This window comes from Saimiri boliviensis, chromosome 6 (assembly GCF_048565385.1).
Source record: "Saimiri boliviensis isolate mSaiBol1 chromosome 6, mSaiBol1.pri, whole genome shotgun sequence".
Classification (NCBI taxonomy): Eukaryota; Metazoa; Chordata; class Mammalia; order Primates; family Cebidae; genus Saimiri; species Saimiri boliviensis.
In genome coordinates, this window is record NC_133454.1 from 47,930,622 (window position 1) to 47,948,403 (window position 17,782).

Here is a 17,782-nt window from a genome sequence, read left to right on the forward strand (position 1 = left end):
AAACAAGGTCCTTTCACTCTCAACGTGTCTTACACTGGCTGGAAAATTGCTAATATGTGTTCAGGGGTGCCTGTGTTCACACTGTGCCAACCCAGAGTGATAAATGGGTCCATACACACTTGTGGATGATAAAAATGACTTTAGAATTTCCCTTAGTAAGAACCATTACACAACAGTACAAAGGACTGTTGCCACCTGGTCCTATTCGTGCTCTCAAGTCCTGCTGTTTAAAAAAACATTTTTTTAAAAGAAATGAGCGTCTTGCTCTATTGCCCAGGTTGGACTCCTGGGTTGAAGGGATCCCTCTCCTTCCCAACAGCTGGGGCTACAGGAGCTCAATTCCTGCTCCTTTTGGTTTATAAAGCGGACTGTGGCCCTGGGGCTCATCCGCTAGTCACCTGCCACTGGAGCTTTACAGGAGAGAGTGGGAGGGGAGGCTCAGAGAGGTGACTCAGGATCCAAAGTGTGCCCAGACGAGCCCCAACCACGTGGTGTGACCTCAGGCGGAGCAGACACACAGATCAAGGACACCGAGTCCCCACCCACCGTGACCGCTCCAGGGTAGGCTTAGCTCTCGGAACTCTTGGTCTTGGAAGAGATTCAAACAGCGAGGGACGCGCGTAACTGTCTCCCGAGGCCGGGATTGGCCGGAGCCGAAGCGGAGCCGCGCTCCCCAGGGGCGCGCCGGCCCTCACTGCGCAGCCGTGGAGGGAGGCGCAGGCCGCGCCACGGGAGAAGGTGCCGGCCGAGCGGCGCCGGGAAGATGATGAGCGCGGTGGGTGGCGGCCGTCGTCCCAAGGCTCAGGTGTCCCGCCGCATCTCCTTCAGCGCGAGCCACCGGCTGCACAGGTAAGGTGTGCACATCGGGGCAGCGGCGGGCGGAGGGCGCCGGGCCTCGGAGCGTCAGCGGGGCGGGGCCGGGGGGCGTGCTGACGTCGGACCTGGGGTGGGGGCGCAGGGGCTTCCGGGCGAAGCCGCGGATGGAGGGCGGCGCTCGCTGGGCGCCTTCGCGGGGTTTTGGGCGGCAGGTCGCATCCCGACGGCGGCTGGGGTGTCCCCAACTCTGGAGGGGTCGGGGAGCTTGGGGGTTAACGGAGCCGACTGCGGAGGGCGATGGACCATTTCTGGGTGCGGGACCCACACCCGGCTCTGCGACTCGGAAGAAACGTCTCTGCCTCTCGGAGTTCCTTGGTGTAGGCCACAGGGTTGCTGTGAAGCTTAGCGGTGTCAAACTCGCCTGTGTTACACAGTACCCGGCGCTGCGTAGACACCCAGTACATGTTAGCTAATTTTGTAAGCCAGGAGCATTGGCGGCTGTATCTAATGTAATCACAAGGCAAGTTTTAGCTCCTTTTTACCAAAGATAGAATGAACCCAGTCCCTGGTGAGAGTGGCTAGGAGAAAAAAAATGAACCCAGATGTTCGGTTTCCGAAGCAAGCAGCATAGTTGAACCCCGAGCTTACATACCGCTTGCATGCACTGAAGAGTTGATTTTGAGGAGTTTTACCACTCTATAGCAAGCTCCCCTCTCTGGCCCTCCATATCGTCGTCTGCAAAATGAGGATAACCATTCCTATCTAACATGATTCATCCCTCCATTCGCTAAACTTGCTTGTCAGTGCTTGTGCTAGGTAACGGATGCAGCGGGGATCTTGTATGGGGTTTACAGCCTGGTCAATTTTGTGGCGGGTACAGTGAGAATTTTGTGCAAAAGATTTAGCCCTCTTTTAAATACAGGAAGTGGCTGAGCAGGAGAAAGTGGGGATCTGTTAATCCATTTTTGCATTGCCATAAAGGAATACGGAGACTGGGTAATTTATAAAGAAAAGAGGTTTATTTGGTTCAGCAGGCTGTACAAGAAGCATGGCACCAGCATCTGCTTCTGTTGAGGCCTCAGGGAGCTTCCACTCATGGTGGAAGGAGAAGGGGGAGCAGGTAATTTACAGGGCAAGTGAGGGAGTAATAGAGAGGAGAGGAGGTGCCAGACTCTTTATAAAAACCAGCTCGCCCATTAACTAATAGAGCGAGAACTCACTCATCACTTCAGGAAGGGCACCAAGCTGTTCATAAGGGATCCACCCCCATGAGCCAGGCACCTCTCACTAGGCCCTACCTCCAGTGTTGGGGATCACATTTCCACATGAGATTTGGAGGGGACAGACATCCAAACTACATTGCGGGGAACAATAAAGAGGATCTCAAAAAGAAAGGGGTGGTAAAATGAAAAGCTCAAACACCTGAGGGTGGTAAGGCCTCACTGACGATGCAAAATTGGACGGGTATAGGTATAAACATTCATTAAGCAATTTGTTTTCTGTCTGAGACAACAATGTTTAAAATTACAGTTGTAATTTTAAAAACTCACCTGCTTTGAATATTCCTCAAGAGATTGTTAAAGTTCTCATGAGGCAATAGTTGAGACATAGTAAATCAAGAATGTTAAATAGGAGACTCACCAGGTCTTGTAATTACTTTTTAATTATTTTTTTTCTGAATGAGTAGTTTAGTTTCTGAGAGAAATGAAGTAGCCACTTTGTGAATCACCATCTCTGTTTATCATTATGTGCTGTTATGTCATTTAGCACTTGCCTAGTACATTGTAGGCACTCAGTCAGTAATGTTAAATTGTAAAGTGGAAGGCCCATAAGCAGATCAGGTGCTGTGGGGTTGAAGTGAAGGTTTGTGCTAATTTGTATGGTAGTCTGTTTTTTTTTTTTTTTTTTTTTTTTTTTTTTTTTGAGACAGAGTCTCACTCTGTTGCCCAGGCTGGAGTACAGTGGTGTAATCTTGGCTCACTGCAACCTCCATCTCCCCGGTTCAAGTGATTCTCCTGTCTCAACTTCCAAGTAGGTGGGACTACAGGCAGATGCTACCACGCCTGGCTAATTTTTTGTATTTGTAGTGGAGACGAGGTTTCACAGTGTTAGCCAGGATGGTCTCAATCTTCTGACCTTATGATCCACCTGCCTTGGCCTCCCAAAGTGCTGGGATTACAGGTGTGAGCTACTGTGCCTGGCTGGTACAGTCTTCTAATTAGGTAATATGCACTGGTTTCTGACGTATGCATGAAAAATGAAATCAACATGATTTCTGATTCCCCATTTGGTGAGCTAAAGTAATAACAAATTGGGAAACTTTTCAAAGATCAGAGCAAATAATATATATAGAGAACAGAGAAGGGGGTCTGAATGTGATACTTGTGTCATGCTGACTTTTTGTTTTGTTTTGATTAGTAAATTTCTAAGTGATGAAGAAAACTTGAAACTGTTTGGGAAATGCAGCAACCCAAATGGCCATGGGCACAATTATAAAGGTGAGAGAAAAACCGATGACATTTCAGTCCTTCAATAAGGATGAAAGAGTATTGAGCAAATATAGTGTGAATGCTTTGAGCCTCGAATAAGAAGTTAAATGAAAATTCAGAATGGAAGGATCTGTTGTTTTGGGCGTGTGTGTGTGAAGTTTTGCCTTGCAATTGTCAACTCTTACAAACAGTTCAAAACGGAATGGTTTAGAGCATTTTTCTCTGTCTTAGATTACACAATTAAGTTTCTTTTGGCAGCACGTCTCTTCTGATTAGGTATGGCTAAGGCTGATGTTAAAATTAGATTTTATTCTTTGAGTAAATAATGACTGACAAAAGGGGAATGTTGCCTAGGAATGTAGTGTATGGCAGAAAAATAAGTTTGGTCTAAAGCTTTGCTAACAGTTTTCCAAAAAAGTAGATAATTTGTCCAAGGATAAGAGACTTGATTCTTTAAGGTACAGCCTGCCTAAAAAAACAGCTACATAAGCCATAGAGTATAAAATGGGATGTGATGTGGTGGCATAAAAAAGACCAGATGGTGTCGGGAGATTAGGATTGCTAGTTTAGTTACTGCCTCTTCCTTAATCTGTGGTATCTCAGTCTCAGTGTACTAACTTAACATGTATACCTAATGGTATTTGTAGAGAGCTAAAATACATAAATTCATACAAGTTATTAATGTGTAAAGCACGGATCAATATTTTTTTTTTTTGAGATGGAGTTCTGCTCTTGTTGCCCAGGCTGGAGTGCAATGGTGCAGTCTTTGCTTACCACATCCTCCGCCTCCTGGGTTCAAGCGATTCTCCAGCTTCAGCCTCCCAAGTAGCTAGGATTAAAGGTGCACACCACCATACCCAGCTAATTTTTTGTATTTTTAATAGAGAAAGGGTCTCACCATGTTGGCCAGGCTGCTCTCAAACTCCTGACCTCAGGTGATCTGCCCACCTTGGCCTCCCAAAGTGCCGGGATTACAGGCATGAGCCACCATGCCTGGTCAAGATTTTTCAAACGCTTCTCACAAGCACTTGTTAATTTACAAAGCATTACTTTAGACTTTGATTTACATTCATGTGAGTAAAGGGATAAGAATTTAAGGCCAGTAGTAGTTTTGCTTGTTCAGAAAAGTTCTCCTCAGTATTGGACCAGCTTGCTGTGTAGCTAGACACCTACATGTGCATTTTCTACTTCTACAGGCAGAGATTGAGCAGCATCTTCATTCTCCCTAGAGCATCAGCATCATAAGCAGAATTGACATCCTTTTCAGCCTTGGCTGAGGGCCTCTGATTAGCCAAAGTTCCTACTAAGCTCCTCTGTCTTGCTTGCATCTTGCTTTGGTTGATTTATAAAAAGATCTTACCTAAAATAACAAGGGGTTTGGGGTAAATGTTTAAGTATAGCTTTGGGGGACAGATCTAATGATTTATGTTGCCAACTTGTGCTTATATGTTGCTGACTTGTGCTTGGATGTTAATCTGTTGAAAGTCATGCTGTTTTTTTTTTTTTTTGGTATTTTGTTTTCTTTCCACAGTTGTGGTGACAGTACACGGAGAGGTACGTGCAGAAAATATTTGTGCGGTTTGTGCAGATTGCTGGGCTCTCTTTCAGCCAATGTGGTGATTCTGTGTTGAAAATTGTTCCAGTCAGTATTGCTTCATTGTTGGCCCTTGTATGTGTGTGTGTGGTGAGCTGCTGCCATTTCAGGCCTCTCCTCTACCAAAGCATTGTCTTTACTGTGCTGTATGTGGACAGGTAAAAGGGCTATACAATGAAAAGGGTGCTCGAAGTATATGGTGCTTCCATGCTGAGGTCAGTGATTATCTCTGGAATGAAGGCAAATGTGGGCATAGTCTCTGCACATTGTACTGCCTTTAATAATTTGCCAGCCGTTTAATATGGAGAGCCTATGAGAGTAATATTCACCTTTGTTTATTCTTTAGATTGACCCTGCTACGGGAATGGTTATGAATTTGACTGATCTCAAAAAACATATGGAGGTAATGGCATGTTGGGTGCTTATTATGTGCTAGTCCCTAAGTATAGTATTTGGTGGCCCCATCTCTACCTCCCCAACCAGTTATCTCCTAAGGTTCCATGACTATTCCCCAACTCACAAAGTTGTAGAGTAGAATTGGGTGTGGGAGTTGGGGAATAGTTGGAAGAATACTCACATGGCCTCTAAAGGTGTTTGGTGACTTAACAGAAATTAGTCACAGAAATTAGTTACAGTGATGGGAGGAAATATGCTCACCTTGTATTCCTTGTCGGACTATCCTGATTTCCTTCATTTAACAAATTCTACCTTTCTTTCAAGACACAGGTTTCTCCTTGAGACTTTCTTTCTCATATATATATTTTAAAATAGGTCCAGAACCAATGCAAACTTTTCTTTTTCATAGAGATAGGGGTCTCACTCTGTTGTTCAGGCTGGTCTCAAACTCCTGCCTTGACCACCCAAAGTGCTGGGATTACAGGCATGAGCCACTGCTCCTGGCCTTCTCCTTGGAACTTTCTCTTCTCTCACTGAATATTCCTTGTACCTTTCATTGTAGATTTAGACACCACACTGTTATTCACTCTAGCTTTATTATAAACTCACTGGAACAGTACTTCATAGAGATAACACAAAAGGTATTCAATGAAGAACTTAACTGATCATGTCATTACAGAATGCTTGCATTCTAAGAGACTTTGGAGATTATTCAAACCAACTTCTTCAATCCGTAAAGATCAAGAGATGCTCAACAGTTAACTGACTTGTCCCACGTCATGTGGTTAGTCATTTGCAAAGTTGGGAGTAGATTTCTTTCCATCCAGCTGTTTTGTTATGCCATCATTTCACTTGCAGCTTATTTTTCTTCTGAAATTTGACATTTGCTTGCTTTATTTATTTTTGAGATGAAGTCTCGCTCTGTCGCCCAGGCTGGAGTGCAGTGGGACAGTCTTGGCTCAAGCAATTCTCTTGCCTCAGCCTCCTGAGTAGCTGGGATTATAGGCCTACACCACTGTGCCTGGCTAATTTTTGTATTTTTAGTAGAGACGGGATTTCACCATGTTGCCGGTCTCAATGCTTTATTAAAATGATCTTACTAGTAATGATTACTTCTTTCACATTACTTATTATCCATGTATTTAACAAATTTGTCTACTTTGCCTCAGTTTTTGAGATAAGCATACAGACATGAATGAAATGTAGCCCACAGAGTGTATATATTACTTTTTCTAGGAGGTGAAGAATACTAAGTGTTAAATAACTGTTGATTGAATAAGTGAGTAAAAGAATGAGTGAATGAACAAGCAGCAGTGTGCTCAAAATTCTTTAGGAAAGTTATAGAGATAATGCCTACATGCATTTATGGTGGGGGTGTGTGTGGGGAGAGAGTCTTTACATATTTATATTTTTCCTTCTATGAGCCCAAGATTATTCTTAAATTACAGAGCGAGACAGAGAGAGAGAGAGAGAGAGAGAGAGAGACAGAGAGAGAGAGAGAGAGAGAGAGAGAGACAGGAGGAAAGGAAAAGAAAGAAAGGAAGAAAGAAAAAGACAAGACAGCAATATGACAGTCCTCACATATGACTAAGTACAGGAGGAGGGGTTCTCTATGCTGTTTTGTACCGTTGCATGCCTGAAGGACACCACACACTTTCATCAGTAGAAGTGGCTCATCATGGCATGTAGAGTGACGTTAGAGCCCTGCCATGGGGAGAGGATTGGTTGAGCCCAGAAGTTCGAGGCTGCAGTGAGCTATGATTGTGCCACTTGCATTCCAGCCTGGATGACAGAGACCCAGTCTCTAAAAACAAAACAAAACAAAAAGCCCTGTATAAGAGGCCTTAATGGAGAAACTAGGACTGGAACTCGGGTTGAAGATGAAGCAAAGATACTTATTTTCTTGTTATTTGTGTGGAGCATCCCTTCCTTGGATCTATTTCAACAAACTGTTTGACCTAGGGCTTACTCTTTTTTTGTATGATTCTAGTTTTTCTCAGGAAATGATTGCTATTACGGTTATCAATGTACCCTTCTTGAAACTATACCATATGGAAAATGAGATTTTTTTCACAAATGCTTAGATTTTTTTGCAATAGTTAAAAGCAAAAACCTAGAAAGAATAAGGCAATTTAATCATTACTGAAGATGAGGAAAAACATTATGTTGATACACATAAGCATTAGGGAATAATAGTCTTTACATATTTATATTTTTCTTTCAATGAGCCCAAGATCATTCTTAAATTACTCCTCATAGCAGAAATTTAGAACTACTTACATAATATCAGTCTACATCTGCTTTATAAAATGTAGTAGTCACTAGATGTTTGTCCTCATGATATTGTGGCGTTGTTCTGTAGGTGTGACAGTGTTATGGAAAAATGTTTTTGCTAACTCTTTGGGCAGGATTCACAGAGTGTTAAACTGAATTCTGAGTCACAAGGGCTTATGTTGTGAGAAAGCTCCAGAAATTCTCTGCTTTTTTTGGTTTTTCATCTCTTTATTCAGTAACAAGGATTCCTAATCATTACCGACAGCTGGGCCTAACTTTATTTGACAACTTAAAACTTTGTAAGGTTGCTTTGTAAGACTCAAATCTAGTACTTAAAGTATTGAGTTAGTGGCTAAATGATAGGGTAAGATTTAGAGACATAAGTGAAATAATTTGGAATTTGAGTCATAGATGGAATCAATGATTTTTTTTCCTTTGGATTTGTCTCTAGGAGGCAATTATGCAGCCCCTTGATCATAAGAATCTGGATATGGATGTGCCATACTTTGCAGATGTGGTGAGGTGGGTGGCACTGTATCTTATCTTATATATAGATTATAAAACAAGAATTGATTTGAATACTTTATTTGAGTGCTGTGTGATTTCTGAAGTTTTAATGAAATCTTTCAAAACTAGAATTTCCGTTCTCTGTAAATATTGAATGTGAAATTTTGTTGTTTTGCATTTTGAACTTTTTTTTTTTCCCTACAGCACGACTGAAAATGTAGCTGTTTATATCTGGGACAACCTCCAGAAAGTTCTTCCTGTAGGAGTTCTTTATAAAGTAAAAGTATATGAAACTGACAATAATATTGTAGTTTATAAAGGCGAATAGCTCTTAGGGTTAGCATTGTAGAAAGTCCAATTTCTTTCTGTGTTTGAAAAAGATCTTGATTCCCTTGGCATATTAAAAGGTCAGCATGTGATTGTTGTACCTCCATGTTGTGCTCTGGAGTCCCTACTTATTGAAATCATTGTAAGACCTGTTAGAAATGTAAGTCTATTTAAAAAACTAAACTTGTAATATATCATGAAAATCATTTAGAGAGTCTTTATTTATAAATTAAAAATCACTTCATTTTCAGCAAAATGTTTTGGTGTGGAATTATTTGAAAGCAAAAGAAATCTAATTTTGTTGTTTTCTCTGTTACCTCATTTTTAGTATTCATTTTTACTTGGTATAATATAAATGGTTAAAATGCTTATATGACTTCGAGTAGGTGAATCTTAAAATTCAAGTGACCACAAAGTCTGGAGACAGTATATATGTTTTTTAATAGATTGAACTCCCTTGATTACTACTTCTTGGGTGTGCTGAAGGCACAAGTTGATTCAGTGAAAATTAGACACACAAATCATCTGAAGCAATCTGTTGTGGATACATGGACAAAGATTGATGGAAATGCTGCTTTAGAGCACATTGTTTATTACAATTTTGTGCAGCTGATTGAACTAGCTTATTGCTAGTGAGAAACAATACATTAAGCATATCATGGAGTATCAGTAAATTATTTGGTGGGTTTGTCTGAATTTCTGAACCTTATGGCCACTTGAATAATTTTAACTCAGAAGACTGCAGAATAGTCACATATTTTAAACTCTGTAAAAGTCAACTTAAAAAGGATCAACTACCATATAAAGTATTTCCTGTGTATAGTTTTTCCTAATTGATCCCATTTTGTTCTGATTATTAAGCTTACTATATTCTTGGCATTCTTCTCTGGGATCTTTTTCTCATGACTAAATCCACAAGAAAGTATTTACTTACTTTGCACAAAGGACTGTTCTCTCTGTGTTCTCGTTTGTATTCTGAATTTCTTAAATGCAGGGTTTAATTTTCTCTCCACATAGCAACTAGTATACAACGAATTCCCAGAATGTTGTCAACTGAAAATAGTAAAAGGACCTTTGCAGTGATTACTGTTGTAGAAAAATTTGCAAAGCCTATTTTTTAGTGACTGCAGAAATTTATTATAAAGTTTGACAGTAATGCAGATGCCCACTCAATTAAATTTAAATGTATATTAGTTATCAAAGAATTTTAATGTTCTCTATGTAGACTGTTTTGTATTTATTACTTGAAAGGCAGATAGCTGTTATTTATTAAGGCACTTTATGTTTTAATTCACACAAATACTCTGCAAGGTAGGTATTCTCATTCCGTATGTAAGATAATTAAAGTTGAGAGAGTTTAAGCTATTTCCTTTGGATCATTCAGCAAATAAATTACAAACTGGATGTTTAACATTCAGGGGCTTTCTGACTCCAAAACACAGACTCTGAAAAGGGACAATTTGAATATTTCTAGATTTTTTGAGAGTCTGATCTTATTTGTTTGTTGAAAAATCTTATTTTGACTGGATTCAGACTGAGAAGTAGAAGCTCTCAGAGAGCACAATCTGCATCTCTTGGCACTCTGTTCCTGGTGCTTTTCTTTAGCCTCCTTCATTCTCTTGGCCAGAAGTTTAGCATATTCTGCCGCCTCTTCCTTATTTTTCTTAATACACTGTTTCTTCAGAGCAATATGCTGGCATTTGTGCTGCAGGGCACGTGGGAGGAATAAGATACTGAATCTTGAGTGCCTTAATTCTAGATTTCTCACCTTCTTTGTTTAAGGGCTTTCTAACGACATACTGGCAGACATCATCTTCTTGAGAGAGTGAAAAGTTTGCGGATTCTCCTAGCTCTTGGGCCCCAGGTGGCAAGGCACCATAGGATCAGTCCAGGAATATCTTTCTCTCCTTTTCTTACAAAAACTGAGATTGGCATCCACAATGCAGGCCTGAACAGATTATTGCTTTCTTTCTCCAGTTTTCCTTGATCTATAACAGGAATGCTTCTTACCCAGCAGCAGGCGGACGCGGCCAACGGTCAAGACACTGCTTCATGGGGAAACCTTGTTGTTCCCACCACTGATTCAGATCGCATAACCCTTCCAGTCTTTACCCAGAGTGTCAGCAACTTCTGTGGCCGTACGCTTCTCGGAGTAAACACCACAGATCATGTCAAGCATGCATTGTCTGCTTCAATGAGCTTCTGGCAGCCAGTGGCTGAAAAGGTGATAATTCAGTTTCATCTTGAAGCAGCTGATCGCCTCTGAGGGGCCATGAAAAAGAGGCCTAATTTCTGCTTTCATTTTTTATTTCTATTTTTATTTATTTATTTTTTCTGAGAAAGGGTCTCACTCTGTCGCCCAGGCTGTAGTACAGTGGTTCAGTCTTGGCTCACTGCCATCTCTGCTTCCCGGGTTCAAGTGATTCTTCTGCCTCAGCCTCCTGAGTAGCTGGGACTACAAGAGCATGCCACCATGCCCGGCTAATTTTATATTTTTTGGTAGAGACGCCTTGTTGGCCAGGCTGATCTTAAACTCCAGACCTCAAGTGATCCACCTACCTCGGCCTCCCAAAGTGCTGGGATTACAGGCGTGAACCACTGCCCGGCCACATTTTTTTTTTTAAATGCAGAATTTTGCAGATCTGATGTCATATTAGAAAAACATTTCTGATGGTAACATTAACACTCCAGGCATTTGTTGTTCATGAGTTGCTTCAAGAGAACTTTGGTTCCTATACGCTTTCCTTAGCAAAGTAAGATTTTATCTGTTTCTTTATTGCTATCTGTCTATGTAGTTAATGAATGATTTGATGAGTGAATGGTTGGAAGGACCATGTATGTAGGTAATTTTCTTCTATGTCTCTCCAGAGCCTGGTATCACAGATCGTATCAAGCTATATTGTAATTGTTGCTTACCTGTTTGTTTTCACTAGCCAGAATTCCTTATGAGCAAAGACTATTCTAAGCAGAGTATCTGGTAAATAGTGCTTAACTTTTTGTTAAATAAATGAATGGCATATTGGTAGAAACTATTGACATTTTATAGTGTCTTATATACATATTGGGCATTTGGTAAATATTTTTAGAACTGAATAAGCTGGAAGTTTTGAGGCTTAAATTTTAGCCCTAGTGCTGTTACTATTTAGTTGAGTCATGTTCATCTTTGGGCTTCAGTTTCTTTATGTGTAAAATGAATCCTTGGACTAGATGCTTCCTGAAATTGCTTCTACCTCTTTTATATCTAGACTCTTTTCAATGCCAAATGAGTAAATACTATTAATGTAGAGAAGGAAAAAGATCATTATGGGATGTTGAGGTTTGGAAAAGCTTAGTGGTGGAATGGTGCTTTCAGTGATAGGGTAGGGAGAGTGGTGGTTTGGAACTCAGGAGAAAAGAGGGAATGAACGCTGAAGGGGTAAAATTTTATTAGCACAGTTACTAGGGTGGGAATATACAAAATATATTTGGGTCATAGTGAATAGATTGATCTTAGTAGAGTGGTAGTGAGATGTGAGAGTGTAATGAGAAATGAACTTGGAAATATAGCAGTGGGACAGCCTGGAGAGCCTTTAATGTCAATCAGTCTTTATCTTTTGAGGAATAGCAAGCTGTTTTTTTTTTTTAAAGAAGATAACCAGCTGGACAAAGTGAGGAAACTATTTGCAAAGCTACTGCAGGAATGTAGACATGAAGTGATGGGTGCCTGGACCATGGGGATGGCAGTGGAAATAGAAGGAGGAAGGAGAATGGAGCTAATTGTGCAGTGCCCACTGTGGTGTTGGGCATTTTGCTAAATACTTCTAATATGACATCATTTCATCCTTATAACCACCCTGCTGGGTGAATGTATTGGTTATCTACTGCTGTGTAACAAATTATCCCCTATACAGTGGCTTAAAATGGCACAAATTTATTATCTCAGTTCCATGTGTCAGTTCTGGCTCAGGGTCACTCACATGGCTGCAGTCATCTCAAGGCTTGACCAGGAAGGATCTGTCTCCCAGCTCACTCCCATGCTTGGTGGTTAGACTGAGGCCTCAGTTCTTCCTTCTGTTTCTTGTGATACAGGCCTCTTCACACGGCATCTGCCAACATGACAGCCTGGTTCAGCAGAGTCAGCAGGTAAGTGGGCAAGGGAGAGTGCCAACAAGATCGAAGGCACGGTTGTTTGTAACTGAATCACTTTTTATTTGTTTTGCTCCTTCAAAGCAAGTCACTCCATCTGGTCCATACTCAAGGAGAAGGGATTATACATATATTGCTAATGTGTACATTTTGATGTGGAGACAGCAGGAGATAAGGCTGGAGAGGTAGGCAAGGAGTGTATATCATGACCTTTTTGATGCCAGGGAAATAAAGCACATTTCATTTTGCAGGAGTGAAGTACCAGAGAAGTAGCTGTTGTTTACACTGGGAATTGTGGCATTTGTGGGTGGTAGAGAAATACAGAAATCTTGGAAGCACAACTCTTGAAATTAAAACCAGTTCTAAGGTGAGAAGTTAAAAAATACCACCATAAATAAAAACAAATAGATAAATAATAAAAAATACCACCATATCTCTCTGAACATAGTGACCAGAGCTGAGCTATCATTTTATTGCCTCAATTGATGTAGGAACCACCAGCAGGTTATAACAATAGCCAGGATGCTTTGATCAATTGGATACACGTGGCCACTAATACATTAGACCTATGATAAATGATCTGTTTGGATTTTTAAACTCCAAACTTTTAAATTCCCTCTGGAATTGAAACTATCTTAAAGATGGGAAACAGCTTGTGCTCATTTTACTTTTGTTATGTCTGGGATATTCCTAGTCTCCCTTGCACACAGAAAAATCATTGTTAGTTTCACACAATTTAACTTTATAGCAAGGTTCTGTTGCAAGACACTTCTGGAAAGTGTCCCAGATAAACACTGTTAAAAGTCTCCACATAGCTGCAGAGAGAACTGCTGTTGCCATAAACGTAAGGGAAAGTGGTTCTTGCATTGGAGGTGTTTCAAAGCAGCATGTCCGCTTTCAAGTAGCTCATGAGTTGGTTTGTGCCCTTAAAAAATTGACTCCCCCCTTATCAGGCCGGGCGCAGTGGCTCAAGCCTGTAATCCCAGCACTTTGGGAGGCTGAGGTGGATGGATCACAAGGTCAAGAGATCGAGACCATCCTGGTCAACATGGTGAAACCCCGTCTCTACTAAAAATACAAAAAATTAGCTGGGCATGGTGGCGCGTGCCTATAATCCCAGCTACTCAGGAGGCTGAGGCAGGAGAATTGCCTGAACCCAGGAGGCGGAGGTTGCGGTGAGCCGAGATCGCGCCATTGCACTCCAGCCAGGGTAACAAGAGCGAAACTCCGTCTCAAAAAAAAAAAAAAAAAAAAAAAAATTGACTCCCCGATTTCCACCAGTGATCTGCAACCATTGAGACAGAAGAAAATATATAATTATACTTTAAGTTCTGGGACATGTGCAAAACGTGCAGGTTTGTTACATAGGTATACATGTGCCATGGTGGTTTCTGCACCCATCAACCTGTCATCTACATTAGGTATTTCTCCTAATGCTATCCCTCCCCTAGTCCCTACCCCTGACAGGCCCTGATGTGTGATGTTCCCCTCCCTGTATCCATGTGTTCTCAGTGTTTAACTCCGCCTTATCAGTGAGAACATTCTGTGTTTGGTTTTCTGTTCCTGTGTTAGTTTGCTGAGAATGATGGTTTCTAGCTTCATCCATGTCCCTGCAAAAGGACATGAACTCATCCTTTTTCATGGCTTCATATGTATATGTACCACATTTTCTTTATTCAGTCTATCAGTAATGGGCGTTTGGGTTGGTTCCAAGTCTTTGCTATTGTGAACAGTGCTACAGTAAACATATGTGTGATGTGTCTTTATAGTAGAATGATTTATAATCCTTTGGGTATATACCCAGTAATGAGATTGCTAGGTCAAATGGTATTTCTGGTTCTAGATCCTTGAGGAATCACCACACTGTCTTCCACAATGACTGAACTAATTTACACTTCCACCAACAGTGTTAAAGTGTTCCTATTTCTCCACATGCTCTCCAGCATCTTTGGTTTCCTGACTTTTTAATGATGGCCATTCTAACTGGTGTGAGATGGTATCTTATTGTGGTTTTGATTTGCATTTCTCTAATAACCAGTGATGATGAGCTTTTTTTCATATGTTTGTTGGCCACATAAATGTCTTCTTTTGAGAAGTGTCTGTTCATATTGTTTGCCGACTTTTTGATGGGGTTGTTTTTTTCTTGTAAATTTGTTTAAGGTCCTTGTAAATTCTGGATATTAGCCCTTTGTCAGATGGATAGATTGCAAAAAATTTTCCCATTCTGTAGGCTGCCTGCTGCCTGTTGACTCTGATGATAGTTTCTTTTGCTGTGCAGAAGCTCTTTAGTTTCATTAGATCTCATTTGTCAATTTTGGCTTTCATTGCCATTGCTTTTGGTGTTTTAATCATGAAACCTTGCCCATGTCCTGAATGATATTGCCTAGGTTGTCTTCTAGAGTTTTTAATAGTTTTAGGTTTTACATTTAAGTCTTTAATCCAACTTGAGTTAATTTTTGTATAAGGTGTAAGGAAGGGATCCAATTTCAATTTTCTGCATATGGCTAGCCAGTTTTCCCATTTATTAAATAGGGGATCATTTTCCTATTGCTTGTTTTTGTCAGGTTTGTCAAAGATTAGATGGTTGTAGATGTGTGGTGTTATTTCTGAGGCCTCTTTTCTGTTCCATTGGCCTATATATCTGTTTTGGTACCAATACCATGCTGTTTTGGTTACTGTAGCCTTGTGGCATAGTTTGAAGTGAGGTAGTGTGATGCCTCCAGCTTTGTTCTTTTTGCTTAGGATTTTCTTGGCCATATGGGCTGTTTTTTTGGTTCCATATGAAACTTAAAGTAGTCTTTTCCAATTCTGTGAAGAAAATCAATGGTAGCTTGATCGGGATAGCATTGAATCATAAATTACTTGGGGTAGTTTGGCCATTTTCACAATACTGATTCTTCCTATCCGTAAGCATGGAATGTTTTTCCATTTGTTTGTGTCCTCTCTTATTTCCTTGAGCAGTGGTTTGTAGTACTCCTTGAAGAGGTCCTTCACATCCCTTATAAGTTGTATTCCTAGGTGTTTTATTCTCTTTGTAGCAATTGTGCATGGGATTTCACTCATGATTTGCCTCTCTGTTTATCTGTTATTGGTGTATAGAAATGCTTGTGATTTTTGCACACTGATTTGTATCCTGAGACTTAGCCGAAGTTGCTTATCAGCTAAAGGAGATTGTGGGCTGAGATGATGAGGTTTTCTAAATATAAAATCATATCATCTGCAAACAGAGATAATTTGACTTCCTCTTTTTCTATTTGAATACCTGTTATTCCTTTCTCTTGCCTGATTGCTCTGGCCAGAACTTCCAATACTATGTTGAATGGGAGTGGTGAGATAAGGCATCCTTGTCTTGTGCCAGTTTTCAAAGGAAATGCTTCCAGCTTTTGCCCATTTAGTATGATATTGGCTGTGTTTTTGTCATAAATAGCTCTTATTATTTTGAGATATGTTCCATCAATACCTAGTTTACTGAGAGTTTTTAGCATGAAGGAATATTGAATTTTCTCGAAGGCCTTTTCTGCATCTATTGAGATAATCGTGGTTTTTGTCATTGGTTCTGTTTATGTGATGAATTACATTTAGTGATTTGTGTATGTTGAACCAGCCTTGCATCCCAGGGATGAAGCCGACTTGATTGATTGTGGTGGATAAGTTTTTTGATGTGCTGCTGGATTCAGTTTGCCAGTATTTTATTGAGGATTTTTTCATTGGTGTTCATCAGGTATATTGGTCTGAAATTTTTGTTGTTATTGTTTTGTCTGTGCCAGGTTTTGGTATCAGGATGATGCTGGCCTTATAACATGAGTTAGGGAGGAGTCCCTCTTTTTCTGCTGCTTGGGATAGTTTCATAAGGAATGGTACCAGCCCTTCTGTACTTCTGGTAGAATTCGGCTGTGATTCTATCTGGTCTTGGACTTTTTTTGGTTGTTAGGCTATTAATTAGTGCCTCAATTTCAGAATTTGTTATTGGTCTATTCAGGGATTCAACTTCTTCCTGGTTTAGTCTTGGGAGGGTGTATGTGTTCAGGAATGTATCCATTTCTTCTAGATTTTCTAGTTCATTTGCATAGAGGTGTTTATGCAAACCACCATCATATTCTGTGATGGTAGTTTGTGTTTCTGTGGCATCAGTGGTGATATCCCTTTTATCATTTTTCATTGTGTCTATTTGATTCTTCTCTCTTTTTTTCTGTATTAGTCTGGCTAGTGGTCTATCTATTTTGTTCATCTTTTCAAAAAACCAGCTCCTGGATTCACTGATTTTTTTGAAGGGCTTTTTTTTGTATCTCTGTCTCCTTCAGTTCTGCTCTGATCTTGTCCTCTGCTAGCTTTTGAATTTGTTTGCTCTTACTTCTCTAGTTCTTTTAATTGTGATATTAGGGTGTCAACTTTAGATTTTTCCTGCTCTCTTCTCTGGGCATTTGGTGCTATAAATTTCCCTTTAAACACTACTTTAGCTGTGCCCCAGAGATTCTGGTACATTGTGTCTTTGTTCTCATTGGTTTCAAATAACTTACTTATTTCTGCTTTAATTTCATTATTTACCGAGTAGTCATTCAGGAGTGGGTTGTTCAGTTTCCATGTAGTTGTACAGTTTTGAGTGAGTTTCTTAATTGTGAGTTCTAATTTGATTGCACTGTAGTCTGAGACACTGTTTGTTATGATTTCTGTTATTTTGCATTTGCAGAGGAGTGTTTTGCTTCCAATTATGTGGTCAATTTTAGAATAAGTGCGATGTGGTGCTGAGAAGAATGTATATTCTGTCAATTTGGGATGGAGAGTTCTGTAGATGTCTATTAGGTCTGCTTGGTCCAGAGCTGAGTTGAAGTCCTGAATATCCTTGTTAATTTTCTGTCTCATCGATTTGTCTAATATTGAAAGCAGACACATAGACCAGTGGAACAGATTAGAGAACCCAGTTATAAATTCATGCATTTATAACCAACTTATCTTTGACAGAAGCACCAAAAACTTACAATGGAAAAAGTGTAGTCTTTTCAATAAATGGTGCTGGGAAAACGGGATAACTATATGCAGAAGAATGAAACTAGACCCCCATCTCTCAATATACAAAAAAATCAAATAAAAATGGATTAAAGAGTTGACTTTAACACCTGAAACGATGAAACTACTGGAGAAAACATTGGGAAAATACTTTTGAGATGTTGGTTGGGGCAAAGATTTCTTGTGTAAGACCTCAGAAGCACAGGCAACCAAAGCAAAAATAGACAGCTGGGATTACTTCAAGCCAAAA

General features: G+C 40.3%; 1 protein-coding gene across 4 annotated transcripts in view; it reads left to right on the forward strand.

The window, feature by feature from the left end:
* Nucleotides 1–676: 676 nt before the first annotated feature.
* Nucleotides 677–17,782, forward strand: part of PTS (6-pyruvoyltetrahydropterin synthase) — a 44,221-nt gene continuing 27,115 nt past the window's right edge. Inside the window, exons 1-6 of one of the 4 annotated variants that reach the window (XM_074400583.1) lie at nucleotides 677–849; nucleotides 3,235–3,314; nucleotides 4,837–4,859; nucleotides 5,246–5,302; nucleotides 8,021–8,091; nucleotides 12,472–12,525. In XM_074400583.1, the coding sequence (XP_074256684.1) occupies nucleotides 764–849; nucleotides 3,235–3,314; nucleotides 4,837–4,859; nucleotides 5,246–5,302; nucleotides 8,021–8,091; nucleotides 12,472–12,525 (371 nt within the window). In that variant the 5' untranslated portion in view covers nucleotides 677–763. Of the gene's footprint in view, nucleotides 850–3,234; nucleotides 3,315–4,836; nucleotides 4,860–5,245; nucleotides 5,303–8,020; nucleotides 8,092–8,280; nucleotides 8,660–12,471; nucleotides 12,526–17,782 lie in introns of those variants that run through there. The other 3 variants (XM_074400584.1, XM_003923700.3, XM_039471443.2) reach the window with 3 other exon arrangements.